Source organism: Hakea prostrata, chromosome 2 (genome assembly GCF_041222555.1).
Source record: "Hakea prostrata isolate BN-2017 chromosome 2, UWA_Hpros_2, whole genome shotgun sequence".
NCBI classification, from domain to species: domain Eukaryota; kingdom Viridiplantae; phylum Streptophyta; class Magnoliopsida; order Proteales; family Proteaceae; genus Hakea; species Hakea prostrata.
The window spans coordinates 61,910,943-61,932,953 of record NC_142601.1 but is presented as its reverse complement, the minus strand read 5'-3'; the positions used below and the strand labels follow the sequence as shown (position 1 = coordinate 61,932,953).

Below are 22,011 nucleotides of genomic sequence, written 5' to 3'. Positions count from 1 at the left end.
AGGGCCTATTCTCTGGGTCCTTAAGTTTAGAGCCTAGTCCAAGTACAAAAATAGGTTATTTATTTGTTCTACTAGTCCCTTACAGCCCTTCTTTACATCCATTACAGCCTTCTGTTCATACCATCACTCAAATTCCACTAGAGTCCCTAGTTTCCATTCGTTACACCATCTCTTGCTGTCCTAAAAAAACCTAACCAGCAGATCAGAGTACAAAGGAGATCAGTCCAGCATTTTTTCAGTGGTAATTTTCCCAAATTAGAGGACCTTGTATAGGGAACCAGACCTGTTTTTGACCCTTGTTTTGCCCCAACACAGAAACATTGAACTGTTCTGGCTGATACCGTTTAGAAGCCCTAATTGTCCTTAACTGCTAATCATCTAATGATCTTGGAAGAATTGGCCCTCATTCAATTGAGGTTACATCAATATACCTCCGAAAGAACAATGTATCAAAGAAAGGTTTCATAATATCTTGGAAGAAGCAAGTTATACTCTGGGACAATGCATGAAGCTGAGGCATACGCAATCAAAAGCAAACTAGCAAATGGAAGCTACATGCACTTTATGAGGATTTCTTTGGAGAAATAGTCTAATCCATTGAGAATCATCATCTTTATGGTTATGGAAGATGACGAAAAGATAGCCCAACCATTCCAAAGCTGTTCACAGAGGTTCTCTCCAAAGACTAAGCAAGCAATTGACAGCATTCCAAGAGAAACTACATGGAAACAGGTATCATAAGATCACTAATATACCAAAACTAAGGCATTCATGCATCAATTATCAGTAGCATCTACAGGATAAATCCATATGAATGACATCACACATCCAACTCATCTTCAACAAGTGGACTGCATACTACAACTGTGCAAACAATCATCAGTGTCACCTCTTCGGCTAGTTTAAAGCTGTGTGTTCGCATATATTCCATCCCTATGTATATGGTTGGCAAGTGGCACCTGGAATAAGAGAAGAAGGAAATTCAACCAAAACTGGACATTACAAGTGAAAATAGAATTTTGATTGCTACAACACAGAAATAATAGACAATCACAAAAACGGCAACATTAAAAGAACAAAAAAGGTAAACAGTTAGGCCTTTTGATAGCATCATTCTTGAGAGATTGCCTCCTTTACAATTTTGACTCAAATTATACCAAAATAGTTTGCAAACTGCATTAATTACAGCAAGAGCCTATTTTCCTTGAACCGTATAATCATGAGGTAGAGACTCCAGGTTAAGTTCCAATTCATCACGATAATAACAATTATTGTTTTGGAGTCAGGAAAGACATGAGCTGGCAAGGAGAGGGACTGGAGCCAATTAGAGTCACTGCAGAGACTCAATTTGAAGAACCACACAAGAAATGAAATACAATGTTCATTGATCCTTCTTATGTACAGGCTACATCAGAGAGCCAGTTGCCAATCTCAACCAGATGAGCAGGCTGGTTGTAGTAACATGGATGTTGACATAGACAGCGTGTGTAGCACTGGAGGATTAAGTACAGTAGACAATACTGGGGTAAGCAATGACATGCCCCATACTTTACCACAGAAAACACTTAGACTACAGTGCATATGGTGGTGTCTATGGCAGTTTCACTGCCCAGGGGGGGACTTCACAGTGCAACGACCTAAAAATAAGATTGTTTATCCTCCAATATTTAGAGTCATATATGAGACTAATTATAAGGCAGCTGTAGAAGACTTCGAGCATTTTCTTCAGATACAACAGTGATGTGGCCTCCATTCTTCATCCAGTCAGAATAAAATTGACCTTGGCACAAGTGGTCTATGTTACACACACTGTCGATATTCTGTTTATTCATTCACGGTTTAATTTTACTTGTTTTACTTGCCTTTTCTGTCTCCTAATACTAAAGCTATATCTAGAATCGGCAGGTGTAGAAATACATTCAGCATATACTTCCAACCAAGGGTGCAAATCCAAAACCACCATTTAATATGATTTTTCATACAAAACAAAGGTTTGCATTTATTGTTTACATATGATAGAATAAGGTCTCCCTGAAGTGTCACAGCTTAACATAGCATTTGCACCCCAAAATGACCACCTGAAATTTCATTAGCAAAAAATGCAACGTTTCAGCCATTTAGGCAACAACAAAAAAAACAAAAAAAGGTAAAAAGAAAAAGAAAGACTGAAATCTGAGTTTTAAACTATGATTGGTGATCATCCACTAATCATGGTAACCTAGCTACAAATTAGGATAGACCACAGTAATCTAGATATAAAGAGCATTCCTCAATTCTCAACAAAACTTTGAAGGATACAGACAAGCTATTAAAGATCTCCAACCTCAGGGTTCAAACTTCTGGTTAGATATCAATTATTGATAGGAAATTCATATTTTGGACTCCTTAAGTTATCTAAATGACAACTAAAATTTCTCTTTTACATCTGATGAGCAAATGATGGCAGAAAATGAGTAGATTAGTTCCAACATGATAATTACCCAGGAAAAAGACGAGCTGCAGTCCGATAAGCCAACATTGCTTGGTCTCCTTCTTCTTGAGCAGCATAAGCATTACCATACCCTATCCAAGCAGGAGGGAATGTTCCATCCATAGTTGTAGCCTTGCTGCAGAATTAACAAATTAGACAACAAATAAAGTGGTGACTCATTTATTGCGTTACAATTCAAGCATATAATAAATATATTTTTTACAAGAAGCATTTTATGGATATCTTGACAAAAAACAATAATTTCACCATAAATATCAAGAGCAAATCTAGGCACACTGCACACATCTACAAAATGTCAACTTCAACTGAAGCCTTCGAGAACTAACCCTATTATCAACAACAAAAATGGAACACAGCCATGCTTCAAATGATTTCAACCAAATAAACTCTTGAAGATATATATTTTTTTTTCATTCAGTAAAAGCATATTTATCAAAAAAATAAATAATTGTTGGTTTTGTGGGGTTTTTTTGTTGTTTGGGGGGGGGGGGGGGATTAATTGTCAGAAAGAGGTAAAATGGTTTTTCTTCCAATGAACACAATGGTTTGGAGACTTGTCATGCACTTATGACCAGTTAAGACTTCAGCTTCTTAAAGTCACTAATCAATTTAGACTAAGAAAGGCAAATTTCTGTCCTTCCTAAGACCACAATCCACGCTATAGAATGCCTCCTGTAGCTTCTTTGGAAAGGCACAAAATCCCCTAAATACCTCCACTAAATTAGTTAATACATTATCTGTAAGCCCAAATTCAAGAGTCTCCGTAGAATCAAAGACTTCAATATTGCTAGGTTCCTCAAACTCATCTGGAGGGTCTCCAACAAAGAGAACTCTGTTTGGGTCAACTGGTTCCACTCCCAGCTCATTAAGACCAACTCTTTCTGGATTACCACTGTCCCCTATACCCTTCTTGGACCTAGCGAAAACTTCTCTTGTGTTGCCCATTGGCCTATCTACTATGTCCTTCAAAACCACGGACATGTTCCATCTCATTTTGGCTAGACCCCTGGCACCTCCTAAGCATCCTTAAACACGTTCTCGGAACTCTACACCTCTGGTATACCTAAGTCGTGCTCCCTCTCCCATTTCATAAATTCTAGATCCTGCTCTCCCCGTCCTCCTTTCCGCACGAGCTTCACCCTATCTGCCCCCCACCTTCCTCTCAACTACTTTGGCTCCCCTCCAGAAACTCATCCTTATTGACTGTTTCTACTTAGAACCTCATCTGCACCCCCACCACAGGTTCCCTGTGCCAAACTTGTTTGGTTCAAATATCACATCCCCAGCAGCCTTCACTACCTGGAGAACATCCTCCATTGCCTCCCCAACCAGTCCATGCTCCTCCACAGAAACATATAGACCAACCAACCCCTCCTGCATTTTCTGCACCTTAGCTGAAACTATGCCTCACCTCTTGTTTGCCTGACCTTTCTCCAAACCAATTTGATCTAGATCTTGATGCCCCAAACCATTTGTTTTTGAGACCTACCGGATAGCCTCCACTTTCAGGAGATCTACAATTGCTGACACCACAAGGAAACTCTTGCTCGGTGCTTGCATCCCCACATTTGGTGGATAGACTCCTTGATTCCAGGATCAGATTTGGCAAGCCATCTGCAAGAATGTAACCGCCAAACCCTCTCTTACCTCTCAGACCTCTTGTAAAACCAAGGAATAGGCACATTATTGTTAACTAGGACTTAGTTTTATTTTGTACATTTCTAAGCCTGCTTTCCCCACCTTCTCCCCCTCTCTTGTAAGTTTTCTTTTTCCCCCTTCAAGGTGTTTTTATTAAAATATTGAGCAAATTGCACTGGCACCCCAAAATGGAGGCTTTAAAGCACTGACACCCCACTTTATGATTGAAAAACACAGACACCCCAATTCATTAACCACATAAGTCCATTCTGTTAGTAAAATAGTTAACCCACTGTTTATTTTTCTTTAATTGCAAAAATGCCCTTACCAAAATCTGAGGGGAAAAAAATAAAAAAATCCAACAATGTCTTCATCAAATAACCTTTGTAGGCGGAAGAATGTCTTTTTTCTTTTTTGGGTAAATGAGAATAAGATATTTTTGAAGGGTATAATAGTCTTTGCAATAATAAAACTAAGCATTCTAACAGAATAGGACCTGTGTTTTTCAAACAAAAAGTGGAGTGTCAGTGCTTTAAAGCCTCCATTTTGGGGTGTCACTGTGTCAGTGCAATTTGCTCTAAAATATTTGCTCTCTTAGTTTTCTTTTGTACATTCCCAAGCCTGTTTTCCCCACCTCCTCCCCTCTCTTGTAAGTTTTCTTTTCCCCCCTTCAAGGTGTTTATATTAAAATATTTGCTCTCTTAGTTTTCTTTTGTACATTCCTAAGCCTGTTTTCCCCACCTCATCCCCCTCTCTTGTAAGTTTTCTTTTTCCCCCTTCAAGGTGTTTATATTAAATTATTTGCTCACTCAAAAAGAAAAAAATTTATGCTAATAACAAGTCACCTTCTGCACTTGTTCCAGAATATCTACAAATGTGGCCAAAAATCAAAGTTGAAAACCTAACAACGCAATATAATAACAAACTCACACAATGTATTTAATAAAAAAAGGGGGCAAATTGGTGCCAAAGGCTTCCGCAAAAGTAGAGTTTGGGGAGTAAGTTTCCCACGCAGCATTACCCTTTTGTTCAGAGGCTGTTTCAATACCTTGACCTTAGGCTACAACTGTGGTCCACCAACCATTGTCCCAAGGTCCACCATTTAATGTAATAACAAACTCCAAAATTACAAATAAACTTTACATAGCAATTCGAGAGGAACATAGATTTGAAAGACCTACATGTTTTATCCACTTCAAACCAAATGCCCGAATTGAACAAGCAGATAAAAACATAACCAAAGATATGGACAGACTGTGATCTTAGTAGAAAAGAAAGATAAGTCTGAAAATCAGAATAGAAATACAATAGACTAGTGCACCCTGATTTTGCCCTAATTATTACCTGAAATAATGTCTTGATTGATCATACTTCTTGATACAATAGTAGTAGCAACCAACTGCAAACCACGATAAAGCTCTAAACAACAAAGAAGTCTTTGTCAGCATATAACATATTGTTAAAACACAACATATAAATTATATTAACGCAATTCAATAACCATTATTTTGCCAAAGAATGTAACTGTGAGCCACTGGGAATCGAGAATAATATGAATAATGGCGAGGCACACTTGAATCTTATCTCTCAACAATCAGTATTTCTGATAGCACTTACTCAAAAGGAGAGGTAAATTTCAACATTCATCTGATACAGAAATTACAAGCAGCAACAAGGCTTCCAAATGGGAGAAAAGTACCAACAGGGAGATCTATAGAGCAGCTTGCAGGGACATCTTCTAACCCATTTAGCCAGTTTCATTTGTCTCAACCATGTACCTCTCAGAACTTCATGTCTTGTGATTTTTTTGCCAAATCACTGTCATAAAAGGTCGGGACAACTACTTGGGCAATTCAGGAAAGCATTGGAAGCAACAATTCATTGTCATTTCACCTCCTACGAGTCGTCCGGAAGAAAATTATTTCTGAATGGGGTTAAAGAACTTGGGATGTAGGAAGATTTATGCAACATCTGTAGCTGGAGATATTCCCCAAAAATATTTCTTTGCGAACAAAGATAAATACTTGCTAATTAGCTTTATTTGTATATGCTACACACTGTAGCTCGATCTATGATTGTCATATTCTTCCCCTTCTAGTGAACCTAACCTGTAGGAATATCTTGATGCCTTATCAATAACTGCTGACTGAAGGTTAAATTTTCACATGGTGTGACCCAGATGGTTAAGACTGCCTGAAATGGAGTTAAGGGGCTGCAAGGGGCTTTGGTTCTTTTTACTTTCCAGCTGGTCTGGATCCTCCACAGTCTCGAAACTCCATGGCAGTTAGGATTGAAGTCATTTACAAGAAAGGGAAATGTGGTCATCATGTATTTACCTAATGCTTATCTAATGTTTTGGGTCCCAAGGGAGGTCACCTTCGTATTTTCAGAAACACATGGTTTCTTTTTTTTTTTTTTGGGGGGTGTGGGGGTGGTACCTTAGCGGTTCATCAAGGAAGGTGCATGCATCGCCTAAATTATATTTGCATACAATCACAATAAAGGCAGATTGCAAAGTTCCACTCTATATTGTTCCTTTCCCCAAGCTTCTCCCCTTATCACCTTCCACTTTCCTCAGTTATTAACTCCCTTCAAAATTCAGTTAGATCATTCTTTTTTCTACTCACTGGTCATATTACATGATGAAACACCAGAAGAATAGCAGAAAGCTTTCTTCACCACCAGAACATATGCAGATATCTATATAGACATTTCCAAGAGAAGGATCTGAAAGATAAAAACCATGAAGATAATTGGTTCGTTGTTCATTGCCATAATTAAAGTTGCATATATATATATATATATATATATATATATATATATATATATATATATATATCAGAAATAGCATTTACCATTTGCAAGTGCAAGGACAGCAGATAGGAACTATTTCAGGCCACATGAAGACGGTTTACCATGCAAATATAGACTCAGTGATGTTTCAACTCCAACAAAAGGAAAAAAGACTAGAACGGTGCACCACAATTAGCACATTGGACTTTAAACACCAATGCTTGTATGATCAAAATAAACAAAACACTGAAAGATAAAAAGGCCAATGTAAGTATTTGATCACGAGTTTGTGAGTCACCCAAGCATCCTAATAGGAAAATCTCAAAGTAAAAAGGGTCAGCGCCAATGAATCTTTCAGCTCATAAGCATCTCTGGACAGGCAGGAAAAAAAGGGTGCCCAGAAACTCACTTTTTAGGATGGTCCTTCGTTAGACTGGAAGCCATAAGATAGAGCTCATTTGAATGGCCAAGCTCCATAGCAGCAGCTAAATGCACCAGAGTGCATTTCAAGTGGAAGGGGTCTCTTTCCAGTAGTCTGATATAAAAATGGCATGAAACAGAAATTTTCATGAATACCATCTTATCACTTACAAATTAACATTACTTTCAGTGTGTGATCCTTGTACAGCTTACACAGATGTCAGTTCGAAGCACTTCTGATATTCTCCACATTGATGGTAGTATTCAGCTTTGCAGGCCAATAGATCCGTGTTGTTTTTCAGCGTGCAAGTGACTGAGGTGTTTCGAGAGTTATTGTCATAATTTTCTTTCTCCAATTCTTTGAACTTTGCTTCTACAACGCTTTCCTTCCCATACTGGATAACCAAAAAGAAATGAGATAGCTCAACAATCTTAAAGGCAGCACATATAAAATGAGAATAACTACCATTAGCATTCAATTTTAAGTAGTCATGAAAAGACTTTTAACATGTGCACTCTTGCATAATACACCATGAAGTCAAAAGTGAGCTTACCTTTGTTATTAAACATGAGTAGAAAGATGCAAGCCATCCATCTTCAGGACCAAAATGCAATGATGATAGAAGATTTGTTTCTGTATTCATAAAAGGAAAAACAACCCAAGTATTGGAAAATGGTTTGGCAGGCATAACAGCTATTGCTAACACTCTTCCCCAGGCACCAGGGAGAGGTGTAGGGTGGGGGGTGGGAAGACAGTCAAGGGATACAATGATCTTGGTAAAACCATGGAAAATTTGAACCTATTAGAATGAAATAGAAAAAAGAAGCACAAATAGATTGCAAGAAAAGAGATGAGCAAATTCACACTTTCTTAGTAAAGGAGCATTCTCCATGGAGTCCATTCTAATAACAAAACATACAATTTAGCATCATATGTTTTGTGGATAGGCAGGGAGGGGAGACGGTACCAATCATGTGGTACAAACTCTTGATCTACTGGTCAACATGGGCTAATTAACTACACCACAAACTAAATAATTAATATAACATCCACACTTTGGCCATAACATTTTAAAATCAACCTGGACGTGGAAGAACTTGATCCTATTAGCTATATAACTGAATAACATCAAATATCACCAAAATCAAGAAAAACAGACACTGTTTGGACCATAGGAGTTGGACTAAATAACATGATTGATGCTAGACTGAATTCAGCTGGAAGAAAAAAAAAAGAAGAAAACTTAACATCATATTTGGACACAACAACAACAACAACAATAAGCCTTGTCCCAACTAAATGGGGTCGGCTACATGGATTCTTGCCCTCCAATCATTTCTGTTCGAGGCCATGCTTAACATCATATTTGGACACAAAAATACTAAATAGACAGATGCAAAAATCAATTAGTCAAACCAAACCCTACATAAACGATTAACCCCCGAATTTTTTTTAAGGTTTGATACACAATCCGTGTGAAGTTTCATGCATTGGAGGAGGGATATTAGTGGAAACATGAACACGAAGGGGGCAGACAAGACATTTTAAAGGTGGGTTGTGACACAGTAACCTGAATTTTAGGACAGATACAAGTATGCAATTTTACCAAGAAGCTGATGTGTGACCATCTTTTGCCTATATATATAATTATATATGATTACTAAGAACTCCAGAATTCTTCGTTCCACAACAAAATGATCTTTCCATGATATGAGGGACACATTTATGTAACATATTGCAAGTTTCAAGAAGCATTATCAAGCACATAAAAAAAATCTTCTTTCTACTAGCAGTTTTTTTTCGATGAATAAATAATTTAATTAACTGAAAAACAACAAGCACATACAAACACTAGCACATACAATAGCACATACAATGGGAGAGAGAAAGGGGGGGGGGAGAGCAGTCAAGGAAGGGACTGGAGAGAGGAGGATGGATTCCAAGAACTAACAATCAGCCTATTTCTTGGAGTGTCAAACACAGAAGGATGGGGGGAGAGAGAGGAGTCTAGAAGAGACATCATGGAAGATGGCTTTCCAAATCATATCTCGAGAACGAGATTTGGAAGTCCATCTTCACATATTACGCTCCGACCAAAGATGATGGATCGTGGCGGCAAAGACAAGCTTACCCACTTGGTCGCAAATAGTAGCACCGGCATAGCTTCTTAGGATCCAGTTCCAGTCTCGAGCAAAACCGAAGGACCTCCGTGATCAGGGCCAAGTAGAGGCAAGTGCAAGGGTCCAAACGGAGGAGGATATAGGGCAACGGGAAAAAAGATGGTCAAGGTCTTCCGTATTATTCCAACAAAGGGTACAATTTGGGTTGGCAGGGATGTGGCGGCTAATGAGGAAAGCTTGGGTTGGGAGGGCAAGGTTAAGGGCTCTCCAAAGGGTAAGGGAGTGGCAGGGAATATTACCTTTGAACCAAACAAGGGGGAGCTAGGGGATAGGGGGGAGGGAGTTCTTAGGAGATTCCAAGCCGAGGAAATGGTAAAGAATGTGGAAGGCGGGTGAAGCCAAGTAATGCAGTCAGTGGCATGGGGAGAGAGGGGGGGAGGGTGGTCCAAACCTGTGTGAGACAAGGGGAGGCAAGTGAGACCAGGAGCCATTGGAGATAAAGGAGGGAGGGGGTGGTCTTAGGGATGCAGGAGTCATAGACAGTTCTAGGGCCCAAAAGAGTGAACAAGATACCCATTGGATGCCAAGGGTCAAGCAAAAAGGAGGTGGGGGTGCCGGAAGAGACCAGGACAGAGATGGCGGAAATGGCACGACCACGGAGGAGCAAGAGCTTTCTCCAGACCCAAGAGGGGTTTGAGGGGAGAGGAGCAGTCCAAAAGGAGTCAGATTTAAGAAGATAGGAATAAACCTAGGATACCCAAATGGAGTCATGCTTGGAGGCGATCCTCCAAATGAGTTTCATGAGGTAGGCTAGGTTCATATTCTGAATACGGCGAAACCCAAGACCCCCTTCAGATTTGGGACGGGAAATGGAATTCCAACTAATGGGGTGGAGAAAATGGGAAGCTTCTTGGCCTTTCTAGAGGAAGGAACAAAAGATGGATTCCAAAGAGTGGATGGTGGATTTTGAAAGGGAAAAGATACCACACCAATAAAGGTAGGAAGATTGGAGGATAGAACGGATGAGCACCACTCTACCGGCGAAAGATAGTAACTTACCCTTCCAAAGTTGGAGCTTCTTTCGGATATGATCAAGCATGGGAGAGTAGTGGTGGCGGGTAAGTCTCCCGAGGATAAGAGGGAGGCCAAGATAGGTCACTGGGAATGATCCAAGGCTAAACCCCGAAAGCTGAAGGAGGGTAGCTCTAGTAGTGACAGAGATACCTAAGAAAAATATAGTGGATTTCTCGAAATTGACACTAAGACCATAAAGGAATTTGAAGAAGGAGAGGGTGGAAAGGATAGAAGAGATAGAGGAATGGTTAGCTTTAGAAAAAAATCATAAGGTCATCTGCAAAAGCAAGGTGGGTGAGCTTAAGGGATTCACACTTAGGGATGTGAGAAATGAGTAGTTGGTCGGTTTTGGATTGGAGGAGGCAGGAGCGCACTTCTAGAGCTAAGGTGAAGAGGTAAGGGGAGAGGGGACAACCTTGGCGAATACCGACTCGAGAAGGGAAGTAGCCAACAGGGGAGCCATTAGTGATGACAGAGAAGTGTGGAGTGGAAATGCAAGACTCAATCCAGTGAACAAAAGAGGAGGGAAAACCCATAGCTGAGAGGACTTCGCTAATGAAAACTTAATGAATATTTTACAAGATTTGAATGATAGAAGATTGAGAGGAAAGTGCAGCACAAATTTTTGTTACAATCAATTAGTCTGTGTGTGTGTGCAAGACCAAAAAAAAAAAAAGGGTACCTAAATCTAGAAGTCATCACCTTTTTTTAGTGTACCAATTACAATATTGTTTTCTCACACAATTATGCCTGGAGTAGATCATCATGTCATGATACCAAATTCTATATTCACCAGCATATTATTTTTCACAATGGTATGATATCCATTGCATACCATCACACCATTTGAAGCACCATATGCCATGGATGTAATTGTGCTTGAACATCTATTATGTGTATCTAATCCATGCCCCTACTAAGAATATTCAGATATTTTTGTTTCCATTCTCATCTATTTTGTAGGCCTATGCATTAAAAGAGGAACCCCAATTAATCATTAAAAAAAAAAAGCCATTTCTTCTCCTGATTCTGTTAGCTACAAAACAAGATTCATCGTAGCAATTTTTTTGTGATCACTCAGAGTCAATAAGGAAATGGCCCAAAAGAATGCTTTGTCAAGTCGTTTCGACTCATCTAATTCGAAATTGACTCAAGGTCGAATGTCTTCCTCCCTCTCAGCAAGAAAGAATCCCCTCTGGGAATTCCCTGGGTCGAAACATCAATAGTTTGAAAGATCCTTATTTCATCATTCAAACTCAGCTTGCAACTTCCACAGGAATCAATATGGGTAAAGTACAAACTAACACAACTTGACTAGAAGAAAACTAGAAAAAGAAGGGAAAAGTAGGAGAACTTTATTTATGAAAGGCCATAAAGTTAATAATTTGGAGATAGGCCATTAAATTCCAAATGAAGCCAACCCAGAGAATTACCCCATCAATCCAATAGTCAGAAAAATCAAATTGTCAATCCACAAGGCATATATAGCTGACAATAAAAGAAAGATTTCCTGCACCAACAATGTGAGCCATTTTTCTCCATAAATTGAAATAAAAATTCCATATATGCAGGAAATGTCTTCTACATGACACCATCAAAAGCTTTCCTTAAGGCCAGTTTACTTTGACCCCAGGAAGCCTAAATCCTACATGACCTATCTAATTGTAGGATATATTAGACACCACGTACATTCCTCACGAGACAATTTCCAAGCACCATGTCATCTCTATGAGACCTACCATAACCTCCACCCTTTAGCCCTCCCCCACCTCATCCTCCCTCAAGATGAAGATGGGATTGACCAAAGCGACAATGACAACAACTATCATCCTAGAAGCTGGCCAGCTGCATCAGCTGATACCTTCATTCATCCATTAAACAAATCAGTCCAGAACTAGCTTTCGATCAATATCTCAAACCCTTACACAGTCACATGGTAAAATGTGTTTCCCTGAAGTTATCATATGCATACATGGTGATGGGAGTGTCCCCTGTAAATTTAATACAAAACCATGGGATACATTTTGGGCCACCAAAGAATTAATGCTACTTTTGCAAGGTTGGTGCTTCCATCTCCTCTCTACGATCCACCATCTTCCAGACCCATGACTTGTATAAACCAATTTCATGAAGAGGGGGGGGGGGGGGAATTCATATGGCCACCCAATGGGAAATTTTCTGGGGAACTTCAGACCATGAGATGAAAAAGAAAAAATAAATACGTTAAAAGAGTAAAGTTTCCACCTTAATGCACATACTGAGTATGGAAGTTTACCTTCCTCACAGGTCAGCATGTAATTGTCGATAAGACATTCCAAAGCCTGAAATACAATGTTAAGAGATATTCTGATAAAGACACAAAATCACAGATCTATTACCATTTCTAAAAGAGCACTAGGAACCCAAAGAGAGAGAGAGAGACAGTATCCTATAAAAGTGCGATCAATAGATTTTAGAGAAACAACTTGTCCAACAAATCACAACTCATCTTATCATCTAGAGTTGCAACCGTGGAAATTGTTGATTTAGGAATTTGAAGGAGTTACTGAAACTCCGCTAGATCTCTAGATGCTCGTTAATGCTCATAACATTACGTCATGGTTGCAGGAATCAACAGGACACTTTTTGGTATTACATACCTCATAACATAAAGGATCAGCCTTGAGAGCAGCTTTGTACCTAAAAATAAATAAAGGAATTATAGTTAAGAGCTCTTCCACCAACAAAGAATGTGGCCTTGCTTAAAACTGAAAAGGGAAAAAACAAGCAGATGTTTAGAAAAACAAAAAGACAACTTACAAGTTAAGAATAAATGCATTATGCATGTGAAGCAGAAGGTCCTAAAACTAAAGATTAGAAGATTGACAAGAAAATATTAACAATGATCAAAGGTCAAGGACCAAGTGAAGCTATAAAAAAGCAGAAGAGTAGAAAAGGTTTGATTGCCCCTTTTTTCTTTCTCTAATTGGCAAGGGGAAGCATAAAATGGGAAAACACTATAGTTCCATCATATGTCTTTTCTACAAGCATTGAAATTTCATGATAACTACAATTCCTGCATGACGGAGAGAAGATAATCAGAAGCCAGTCTATATCCTCAATCGAGCACCATGTGTTTTCAATATGCCTATCTTAGACTCTTTGAATACCTGTGAGTAGTGAGTACATCACTTTGCATTTTGAAATAAGGAATTTAATTAATGCACCAAAACTTGAACTCGGCTTCCAGCAGCAAACCATAGGAACTTGATTGGGGTGAGACATCTCAGCTCAATCAAGTCCTGGGTGCTTTTATATGTATAGTTGGTCTAGTTGAATCAAGGTCTGAAGTCAGGATCTCAAATGGATCAAGATATCTCATAAGTCAGGAAGTTTTTTTTATTGTGCCACTGATCTCATCTCACTAATCCAAAATAGTGAGATCTCATGAGTTCTAGATCTATGATCAAGAGAATGATCTTTGACCCCAAAAAAAAAGAGATCAAGAGAATGATCTGGCAATGGGAGCATAGCAAAGAAACAACCCTGGACCTAGTAGGGGGTTATAAAGAGAGGAAAATCCCACTAGAGATTGACAGATTTCCAGTGAGGTGTGGACCTTTGGCAAGTGACTTTGGCAACACCTCTCATTCCAGCCATCTCTCTATCTTCTGCAACAAAGAGAGAGAAGGCAGCTTGTTTTGGTTTCATTTTTTTAAAAGTGTAAAATGACATTTACCCTCATAATGTTCTCATAACCTGCAATGCATAAAGAGCCATAAATCATCTACAACCATCAACCAGAAATCAGGAAAAAGTCCTTAACTATATCAAATTTGTTTGTTTCTGTTTATGTCAAATGGCAAGTAATCATACCAAACACCTGCAGAAATTTTAAAAAGAAAAATCTAAATCATAGGAATCATACCAAAGACCATATTTAGGACATCATGCAACACGGTACCTTATATGGTCTATTGGTTCCTTATCAAGAACTATGAAATTAACCTGATTTCATGATCATTAAGGCTACTGAAAAGATATCCTAAAATAATTAAGGACCCCATAATGATATTCAATACCCATATGAACAAGGGATTACTGGCGAAACTCACCATTGCCTAGCCTGATTACGGTTTTCCAGAGCTTCATATGCCTTTCCTCGTAGAAAGCATATAGCAGAAGATATCTGTCACAAGATGTATATAGATAATGAAAAAGAATGCATTCACATTCTCAGAACACATAATTGGAGTGAAACACAATCATTGTTCACTTCAGCCACTTAAATATCTGATTGAATTAAGAAAAAAAAATAATCTTATGTCATATAACTCCACAAGGTAATAAAAAGGCAGCTAAATGGATAGAAATGGAGAACCACAAGGCATCAACTTCTTCATATCAGTTAAACGTTGTGATATATTAGTATTTCCCTTTTCTGATTGGCACATAATAGTGCATTCTTCTAATTTGTGTGCTTGCTATATGGTTGAACCCAGTAATGCTCCTCTATTTTTGTATTGCGTTCCTATACAAAAATAAATATCTTGTTTGAGCTTTTGCAGGCTTCAAGATCTAAAGATAAAAATAATGACATGTGGCCTAGTAACTGATTTACAACCACAAAACAGTGAGATGGTTGATTACAAACCCTTCAAACTTTGACAAAAGTGAGGAAATATCATCAATTTCTGAATATAAGGATTCAAAGGCAGGTTATAACATAAACACAATACTGGAGGAAGACTCACCAACTAAAAGCACTATTAAACTAAAGACTGCAAACATTGCAACACAACCAAGTGGTCTGGAGGGTCAAATAAAATGCAATAGTAAGCCAGTTCCAGGGAACCTTGCTTTTCGGCGGCAACATATCAGAACAAAAACACAAAGGAAGGAGCTCAACAATGCAGATATTGTTAGATTATGATTCCTCATCTTATCACCTTTTTCTTTTCTTCCCCCATCCCCCAGCAGAAAAAAGTTTGTGCCTTACTTAGGAAAGGTATTTCATGGAGTTCTTGGAAAAATAAAAGTTTCAACCTATGGCTTTTGTTAGGGATCTATGAAAAAGAGTTAAGATTTCAACACAGCTGGATTAGATATAGAGAGAATGCCAGGTACTCTAAAGTGTGTTGCTCTTTCTACAACAGACACAACCCCCCACCCACTAGAACCCATATATGACATAGAAGACACCGGATCAGCCATCTGGAGAAACCCCAAATTGAAGTGGACCATGAGGAATGAAAACTTCCTTGGAAAGAGGCAATGAAATAATGGATACCATACAACCCAATCCAATTAGGAGGTCAGCTACATGGCTTCCCCCTGTGGTCCTCTTTAGCATTGCTCTAGAGACAACCTGGAGTCTGTCCTTCATGTTGTACAAAACACACATCTCATGTAAAAGAAGAATGCTTTCAACCAACATTAAATAAGAAATCAGCAGCCCATCATCAAAAACAAGAAATGCTTAAACAAAAACATTACAACATTATGTGTTAAACTTTCTTAGGCTCAAAACAGTATAAAACAGTATACCAGATTAGGAAAAATCGCAAATGTAATAGCCATATCATAGGTTGTGTATTCAATGTTTAGCAAATGAATGCCATATGATGTCCATATTTCATCAGCCTATTAAACAAATACGTATGTGCACCACAAGTGTGTACTCAACCCATTGGAGTGTAAATAAACACAAGAACACATCTATTATAGTCATGAAATACTGTTGATTTTCAATCAAATGATGAATATAATGGAACTTGGTATCACAAATAGGAGATCCAAGAAAGTCACCAACCACCTCCCTCATCCAAACACAAAAAAAAAGCATGGCTTTTAGAAAACAAAAGCAGCACTAAAGATCGTAAACATAAAATTATTTACACAAACGTACATTGATTTCATGATCTTCTCCATCCTTATCCAAGTACATGACGTTACAACCCTTTACATCATGAACATTTCCATGTTCATCTATTTTAGCATCACCAAGCATCTGTAGGCATTGATCCCACTCCCCAAGCTCTTCCTGAATAAATTGCAAAGAAAAAATAACAAACAGAAAACTATAATTAACCAAGAAGTAATCTAGAAAATAGAGAGAATTTGTGGTTTGATGCATCAAGTATTGAACAAAATGTGCTTCAAATACTAGTGGGTCAGCTAAGCAACTAAGCTAGCTAAGTCAAGCTTAATGTAAAATATACATATCAAAAAGAATAGCTCAGCCTCAGCATACCAAACAACTTTGCAGGAAATTCATAAGAAATAACGTTTACAGAATCAAGAGAAATAAGGATAATTCTGGATCTTTTCCTATTTAATTGATACTTAGTTTGAGCACCAAAAAAGAAGAGAACCACGAATATCCACAAAGAGGTTCTAAAAGAACAAAATATTCTGTTTTTCTAATGCTAGAATTTATTGAAGTATTGGCTTCCATTCTATATCAGTGCCTCCCCTAAGAAACAAACTTATAAATGTTTCCGTTTAAAGAGAGAATCACCAAAATGAATATAAGCTAAAGCAACAAATTTTTAGTTTACAGTGCTGCACCTTCATTTCAGCATTGATTAGCAACTTGATATTTTTCCTCCTCCTTTGACATTTAAAAGTTCTATATATTCGTTGGCTCCACACGGATGGTGTATTCCAACATATGTGCTAGGAGTAAAGGGCAGAGGCAGAGCAGAGCATCCACGTCTTTGGCATCTATCTTGACATATCATGATTTCTTCGGCAATTCGGCAGCTCTGTTAGGTGCTAGGAGTGTGTGACATGCATGGTATGTTACTCGAATGCTATTTCTGATAAACTTTAGGCATCAACATAAGAAAAAGGGTAGAACAAAAGAAAACATACAGAAACCCTAGATCCGATAACCAAACAGCAAGAAATACCGGTAAAACAATAACAACAATAAAAGAATAAACACAAACGTTTCCAAAGTAGTAGTGAAACAAAAAGACAGTACCAAGCATTTGGCAGCGAGGTAGCGAAAACGGAGATCGCGAAGAACGATTTGGGAAGCGTTAAGAAGATGGAAAGCACGGCGATAATGACGACCGATGAAGAGAGCTTGTGCCTGCATATAAATATCTGCAGGGTCATTTGTAAAGGCAGCAACTTTATCGGCAAAGAAGATGGCAGACGAGTAGAGATGCTTGCTCACGCAATCCCTTACAACACCTCGCAGCCTCTCTACCTCTTCCTCTCTCATTTTGGTGATCGATTACCAGAAAGTATAGCTGATCGTCTTCCGAGTTTACAATCGGAAATAGAAATAGAAACACAAGATGGGAGTTGCCAAGTTGATACTGGGAGTTAGAACTGAGGCCTACAGCGGAAGTTGAAAAGGAAGGGAATATGTAAAAAGAGCGGGAGCGACTCTCTCTGAAGTTTCATCCGAAACAGATCCGTTGATATTCATTTACTCGGTTGTACGTGTACCCGTCATTTATCAATTCGGGTATCTACTGATGTAGATTATTAAACCCTCAATTTTTCAATTGGCACATAACTTTTTCTTTTTAGGGTAAAATAATTTCACACCTGTTTTTTATCGTAGAAAATTATTTTCATAACATTAGATACAAAATAACCTATGCCAACATGTATGATTCTTCTTCCTCCTCATCTGAGAAGAAAAAATATTAGTTTTTCCTTTTTGGAGACACGAAGTTGATTAATAAGAGGACAATAGGAACAAATAAAAAGTAAATATAAGGAAACACACAAAAATCTCCTTTACCAAAATATAGTCACACCAATTGCAAACCAATAGATCTTTGTTTATAATGATCTTTCTATTGTGATTAAATTTAAATTACCAAATAATTCTATCTGACTTTTGTAAACAAACTATCCAGGAATACTTGATGGGTTACACAATACTCATTTTACATTCATAGTCAAGATTAAATTTAAGTTACCAAACAACTCTACGACTTTTGTCAGCAACTCCAGGATCTTGGTTACATCCTCATACGTTCATAGTCAAGTTGCATATGTATACTTGAAATTTGGTGCAAGGTGCAACAAAAACTGCCTATAATCAAAGAATACAAACTTCTATCACAGCCCTAGAATGAAGCTATTGTGGTATTAGTTGTGGTATTAGGAATCTCTCCAACATATAAAATCCTGTCTCTCTACAAAACAACAAATTTTACATCCGAAGTTACAGAATCACACCCTTATATTAATCCCAAATTTTTGGGACATTGATTTTTCATTAACTTGGTTCAAGCATCTGGCTTCAGAGGTCAATAATTTTTTTTTTTTTTCCTGTTAGACGAAGAAAACAAACTAAATGAAAGCCGTAGTTACAGAGCTCTCATTAATCCATGCAAGAGATCAATGATTTTTCGTTTAAGCATATGGCTTTAGAGCGAGCCCACAGACCGAGTTTGGATTGTTGACATGAAAATACTAAGATCTTTTTTTTTTTTGGATTCTTGACATGTAAATACTAAGATTTTTTTACATGCACATAATTCATCCTTCTGAATTTCTTTATACCAGAAAAACAAAAACGTGAAAAAGCTGTTCTCGACCCTAAGAAATTGAAAACACGTACCTTTGTTTGGGGGAAAGAAATTGAATAATCATCATGTAATATAACATTACAAAGCAAATCAGAAACCAGGTCAAGGCAAAGCTCGTGAACCAGATACGAAATTGGGGACTGAGTGGTTAAATGAGCAACTCGAATTGTGAAGGTATCAAAAAATCAACAGTTCAGCTCCATTTACAACTCTGATTATAACCAAATTCCCAACTCAATTGGCCGAACGTACAGACCAAATCCAACTACAAGAGAATTGGTATAATAAGCAAACAGGTAGTTTCATAACCACATTCACTTTTTTTCTTCTTCTTCTGTTTGATTTTGAGAGGCTGACCTTTTATAGTCAAAACTCAAAAGAGGTCAATAAGACACACTTTTGCTTCTAAGAATGAAATTACGGCTGCAGCCTGCAACACTGCATCCAAGCATTATCAAAGTGAAACCAACTTAGATGGCAAAAAGTTTCATTCGCTGCTGAACCTAAGAAGCTAAATAGAGACCCTCACCATTTGATGCACAACAGTTAATGTCACCAGCATTTAAGCTATGGTGATGTAAACCACACAAAATTACTACTGTAACAACCAATTACCAATTCTCGGGATAAAATAAGAGTCAAACAACTCGCTCTCTACAAAGAACAAAAGGGGAACTTAACTTAAAAAGCTTCTCAAAACAAAAATTAACCAAGTTGTATTTCCTTCACTCTAAGAAGTGTTGGACTGAGACTTGTTAAGGATAACACCCTCATATTTGACCTGGAACCACTTCATCGAGTCTTCCTTTGTGACTCTGTGCTGGATTCCCACACGAGACTTGCACCGGCGACGACGCCCTACACGGTAGCCAGGACGTTCCAGGACAACATAGAAGTCCATACCATAAATACCTGTTGAGGGATCATACCTGGATAGAAAGGTACAGTAGAGTGCATACTGTAAGTGGAAAGCAACTTAAAAAGGATATTTTAACAACCAACACATATTCAACATGGTTTCAACTTTCAAGCTAATGAATTTTTACCAAAACAAAATATTAGGGACAAGATTAAACTTCAACACAAGCCCAGACATGATTCTACAACTTGATACATATAACGGAGTATTTTTCTATTTAGTTGTCCACCTCAAGAAACATTCTATTAACAGTAATTCTTGCAAGAAGAGTAAATCCATAGGAAAAACAAAAGAAATAGATGAATTCAGGGCTGTGATTTGCAACCTTTCCCAGACCCCAGTGGCAGGAGCCTCATGCGCTGCGCACAACATTTTTTCTACAATGTGCTGATCCCATCACACCATAGTACACTCAAAAATCAGGTAGCATGATAACAGAACAAATCAACCCCGATAACGGATAGGTTCCCTTTAAGCAGGGGTGTCTACCTCAGGTTAGGAAATAATCTATTTCCCATGAAAAATAGTAAACAATAAGTGGCTGAATTTACTAGTAGCAACCATGAACAATTTGCAGCTCCAAGAACACCTACAGCATATCTGAGCCAACCATGTTCCACCAGAAGATCCCTTCAAAGGAGGATGATATCCACAAGTGACCAAATAAAGAGAGTAACATGAAATACACTTACAGACTAACTTGGTAGGGGGCTAGGGCATGTCACAATGAAAAACCAAGTAACTACATCACAAGTAAAAATAAAAGCATGTAACGTATTGACAATCACATTTCCAATAAAGACTAAAACAGAATAACAGAAACAATAAAATTATAAAACCTATACTCAATCTTAACCCAAAAGACACAACACAGAATTATAAGTTCCTCAGGAGAATTTTCCAATTGGTTCAATGCACTTACAAAACCTCAATAAGTAGATATTTATATAAGTGGATCAAATACAACATTTATGAACAAGTTAAAGTTCCATATACTTCTATGCATCAATTAACATACAGATGGAATTCAGTGTCATATAAGAAATCATTCAAAAGAAACCAATTTGCAATGATAAGAAAGGCTTCATCTTACTTGATTCCAAGATCGATATGTTCCTGGATACCAAATCCGAAGCAGCCGGTATCACTGAAGTTCCTCCTCAGCAGTTCGTACTCCTTCACTTTCAATCCACTCTCCAGTAGCTGCATCGCCTTGTCACCCCTGACAGTAACGTAACAAGCAATCTTCTCATTACGTCTGATTCCAAAAGACCGCACGGTGTACCTAGCTGTTTATTATAAACATGAAAATTAAAAAACACAGCATTAGATTGTTGGAAGAGAAGGCACTTATACAGGTAAAGCTCGCCGTAACTTTAGACGGTTCACATAGACCTTACCCTTGGAGAACACAGGGGTTTGGCCACTCAGCTGCTCCAACACCTATAAGCAGAATAATAACCAAACCAAAATCTGGCTTAGAATAATCAACCTATGATTACTAATAGTGAATAAATGAAAAAGTGAATGATTGAAGGTATTGGAAAACCTTAGCGGCTCTGGTGAGACGATCTCCGCTTTCTCCGACGGAGATGTTAAGCACTAGCTTCTGCACCTTAATCTCCCTCATAGGGTTCGACAGCTTCTTCTCTGAAGCCTGTCATAATTACAGAGAAAATGGTGAGGAACAACAATAGATACAACAGAGCAGAGCATAACACATTCAGGGATAAAGAGAGAGAAAGATCTACCATGGCTATGACCGAGTTCACAGCGGCAGGGGAGAGCGTTCAGAAGGAATGAAGATGAAGACTGAGAGAAGCCCTAGAAGAGGAAAAAAGTACGCGATTTAAACCACCTAGAGTTTCTACCAAAAAAAAAAAAAAAACCCTCCTAGGGTTTTGCTTTTGTACTAATCACTTGTTCTCAACTTCTCATGACCAGACTACCCTTGCTTACAATGTCGTTAATGGGCTGGACAACTCTTACAATGTCGTCAATGGGCTGGGCCGCTG

General features: G+C 38.2%; 2 protein-coding genes across 2 annotated transcripts in view; both read right to left on the bottom strand.

Moving 5' to 3' along the window:
* The window catches only part of APC6 (anaphase promoting complex 6), a 28,509-nt gene extending 10,541 nt beyond the window's left edge, over positions 1-17,968 (bottom strand). Inside the window, exons 1-11 of the mRNA XM_089145679.1 lie at positions 17,505-17,968; positions 16,425-16,559; positions 14,632-14,705; positions 13,177-13,216; positions 12,813-12,858; positions 7,897-7,976; positions 7,556-7,737; positions 7,332-7,457; positions 5,474-5,548; positions 2,481-2,606; positions 890-959 (exon numbers count right to left, since the gene is read on the bottom strand). Of these exons, the coding sequence (XP_089001805.1) occupies positions 890-959; positions 2,481-2,606; positions 5,474-5,548; positions 7,332-7,457; positions 7,556-7,737; positions 7,897-7,976; positions 12,813-12,858; positions 13,177-13,216; positions 14,632-14,705; positions 16,425-16,559; positions 17,505-17,750 (1,200 nt within the window). The 5' untranslated portion in view covers positions 17,751-17,968. The remainder of the gene's footprint in view (positions 1-889; positions 960-2,480; positions 2,607-5,473; positions 5,549-7,331; positions 7,458-7,555; positions 7,738-7,896; positions 7,977-12,812; positions 12,859-13,176; positions 13,217-14,631; positions 14,706-16,424; positions 16,560-17,504) is intronic.
* Positions 17,969-19,581: 1,613 nt separating this feature from the next.
* LOC149025456 (large ribosomal subunit protein uL5) lies at positions 19,582-21,856 on the bottom strand. The gene is made up of 5 exons (XM_089145678.1): positions 21,748-21,856; positions 21,546-21,653; positions 21,397-21,439; positions 21,090-21,285; positions 19,582-20,006 (listed from the first exon to the last, which is right to left on the bottom strand). The coding sequence occupies exons 1-5, from the start codon at positions 21,748-21,750 to the stop codon at positions 19,808-19,810; spliced, it is 549 nt and encodes a 182-aa protein (XP_089001804.1). The 5' UTR covers positions 21,751-21,856; the 3' UTR covers positions 19,582-19,807.
* Between the last annotated feature and the right edge of the window lie 155 nt (positions 21,857-22,011).

Bases quoted from the DNA above. Each gene is read 5' to 3' on its own strand.
- LOC149025456 (XM_089145678.1), bottom strand. The intron at 21,440-21,545 runs GTTTTCCAATAC...TTCTGCTTATAG, and splicing joins GTCTCACCAGAGCCGCTAAG to GTGTTGGAGCAGCTGAGTGG. The intron at 21,286-21,396 runs GTAAGGTCTATG...TATAATAAACAG, and splicing joins AACCCCTGTGTTCTCCAAGG to CTAGGTACACCGTGCGGTCT.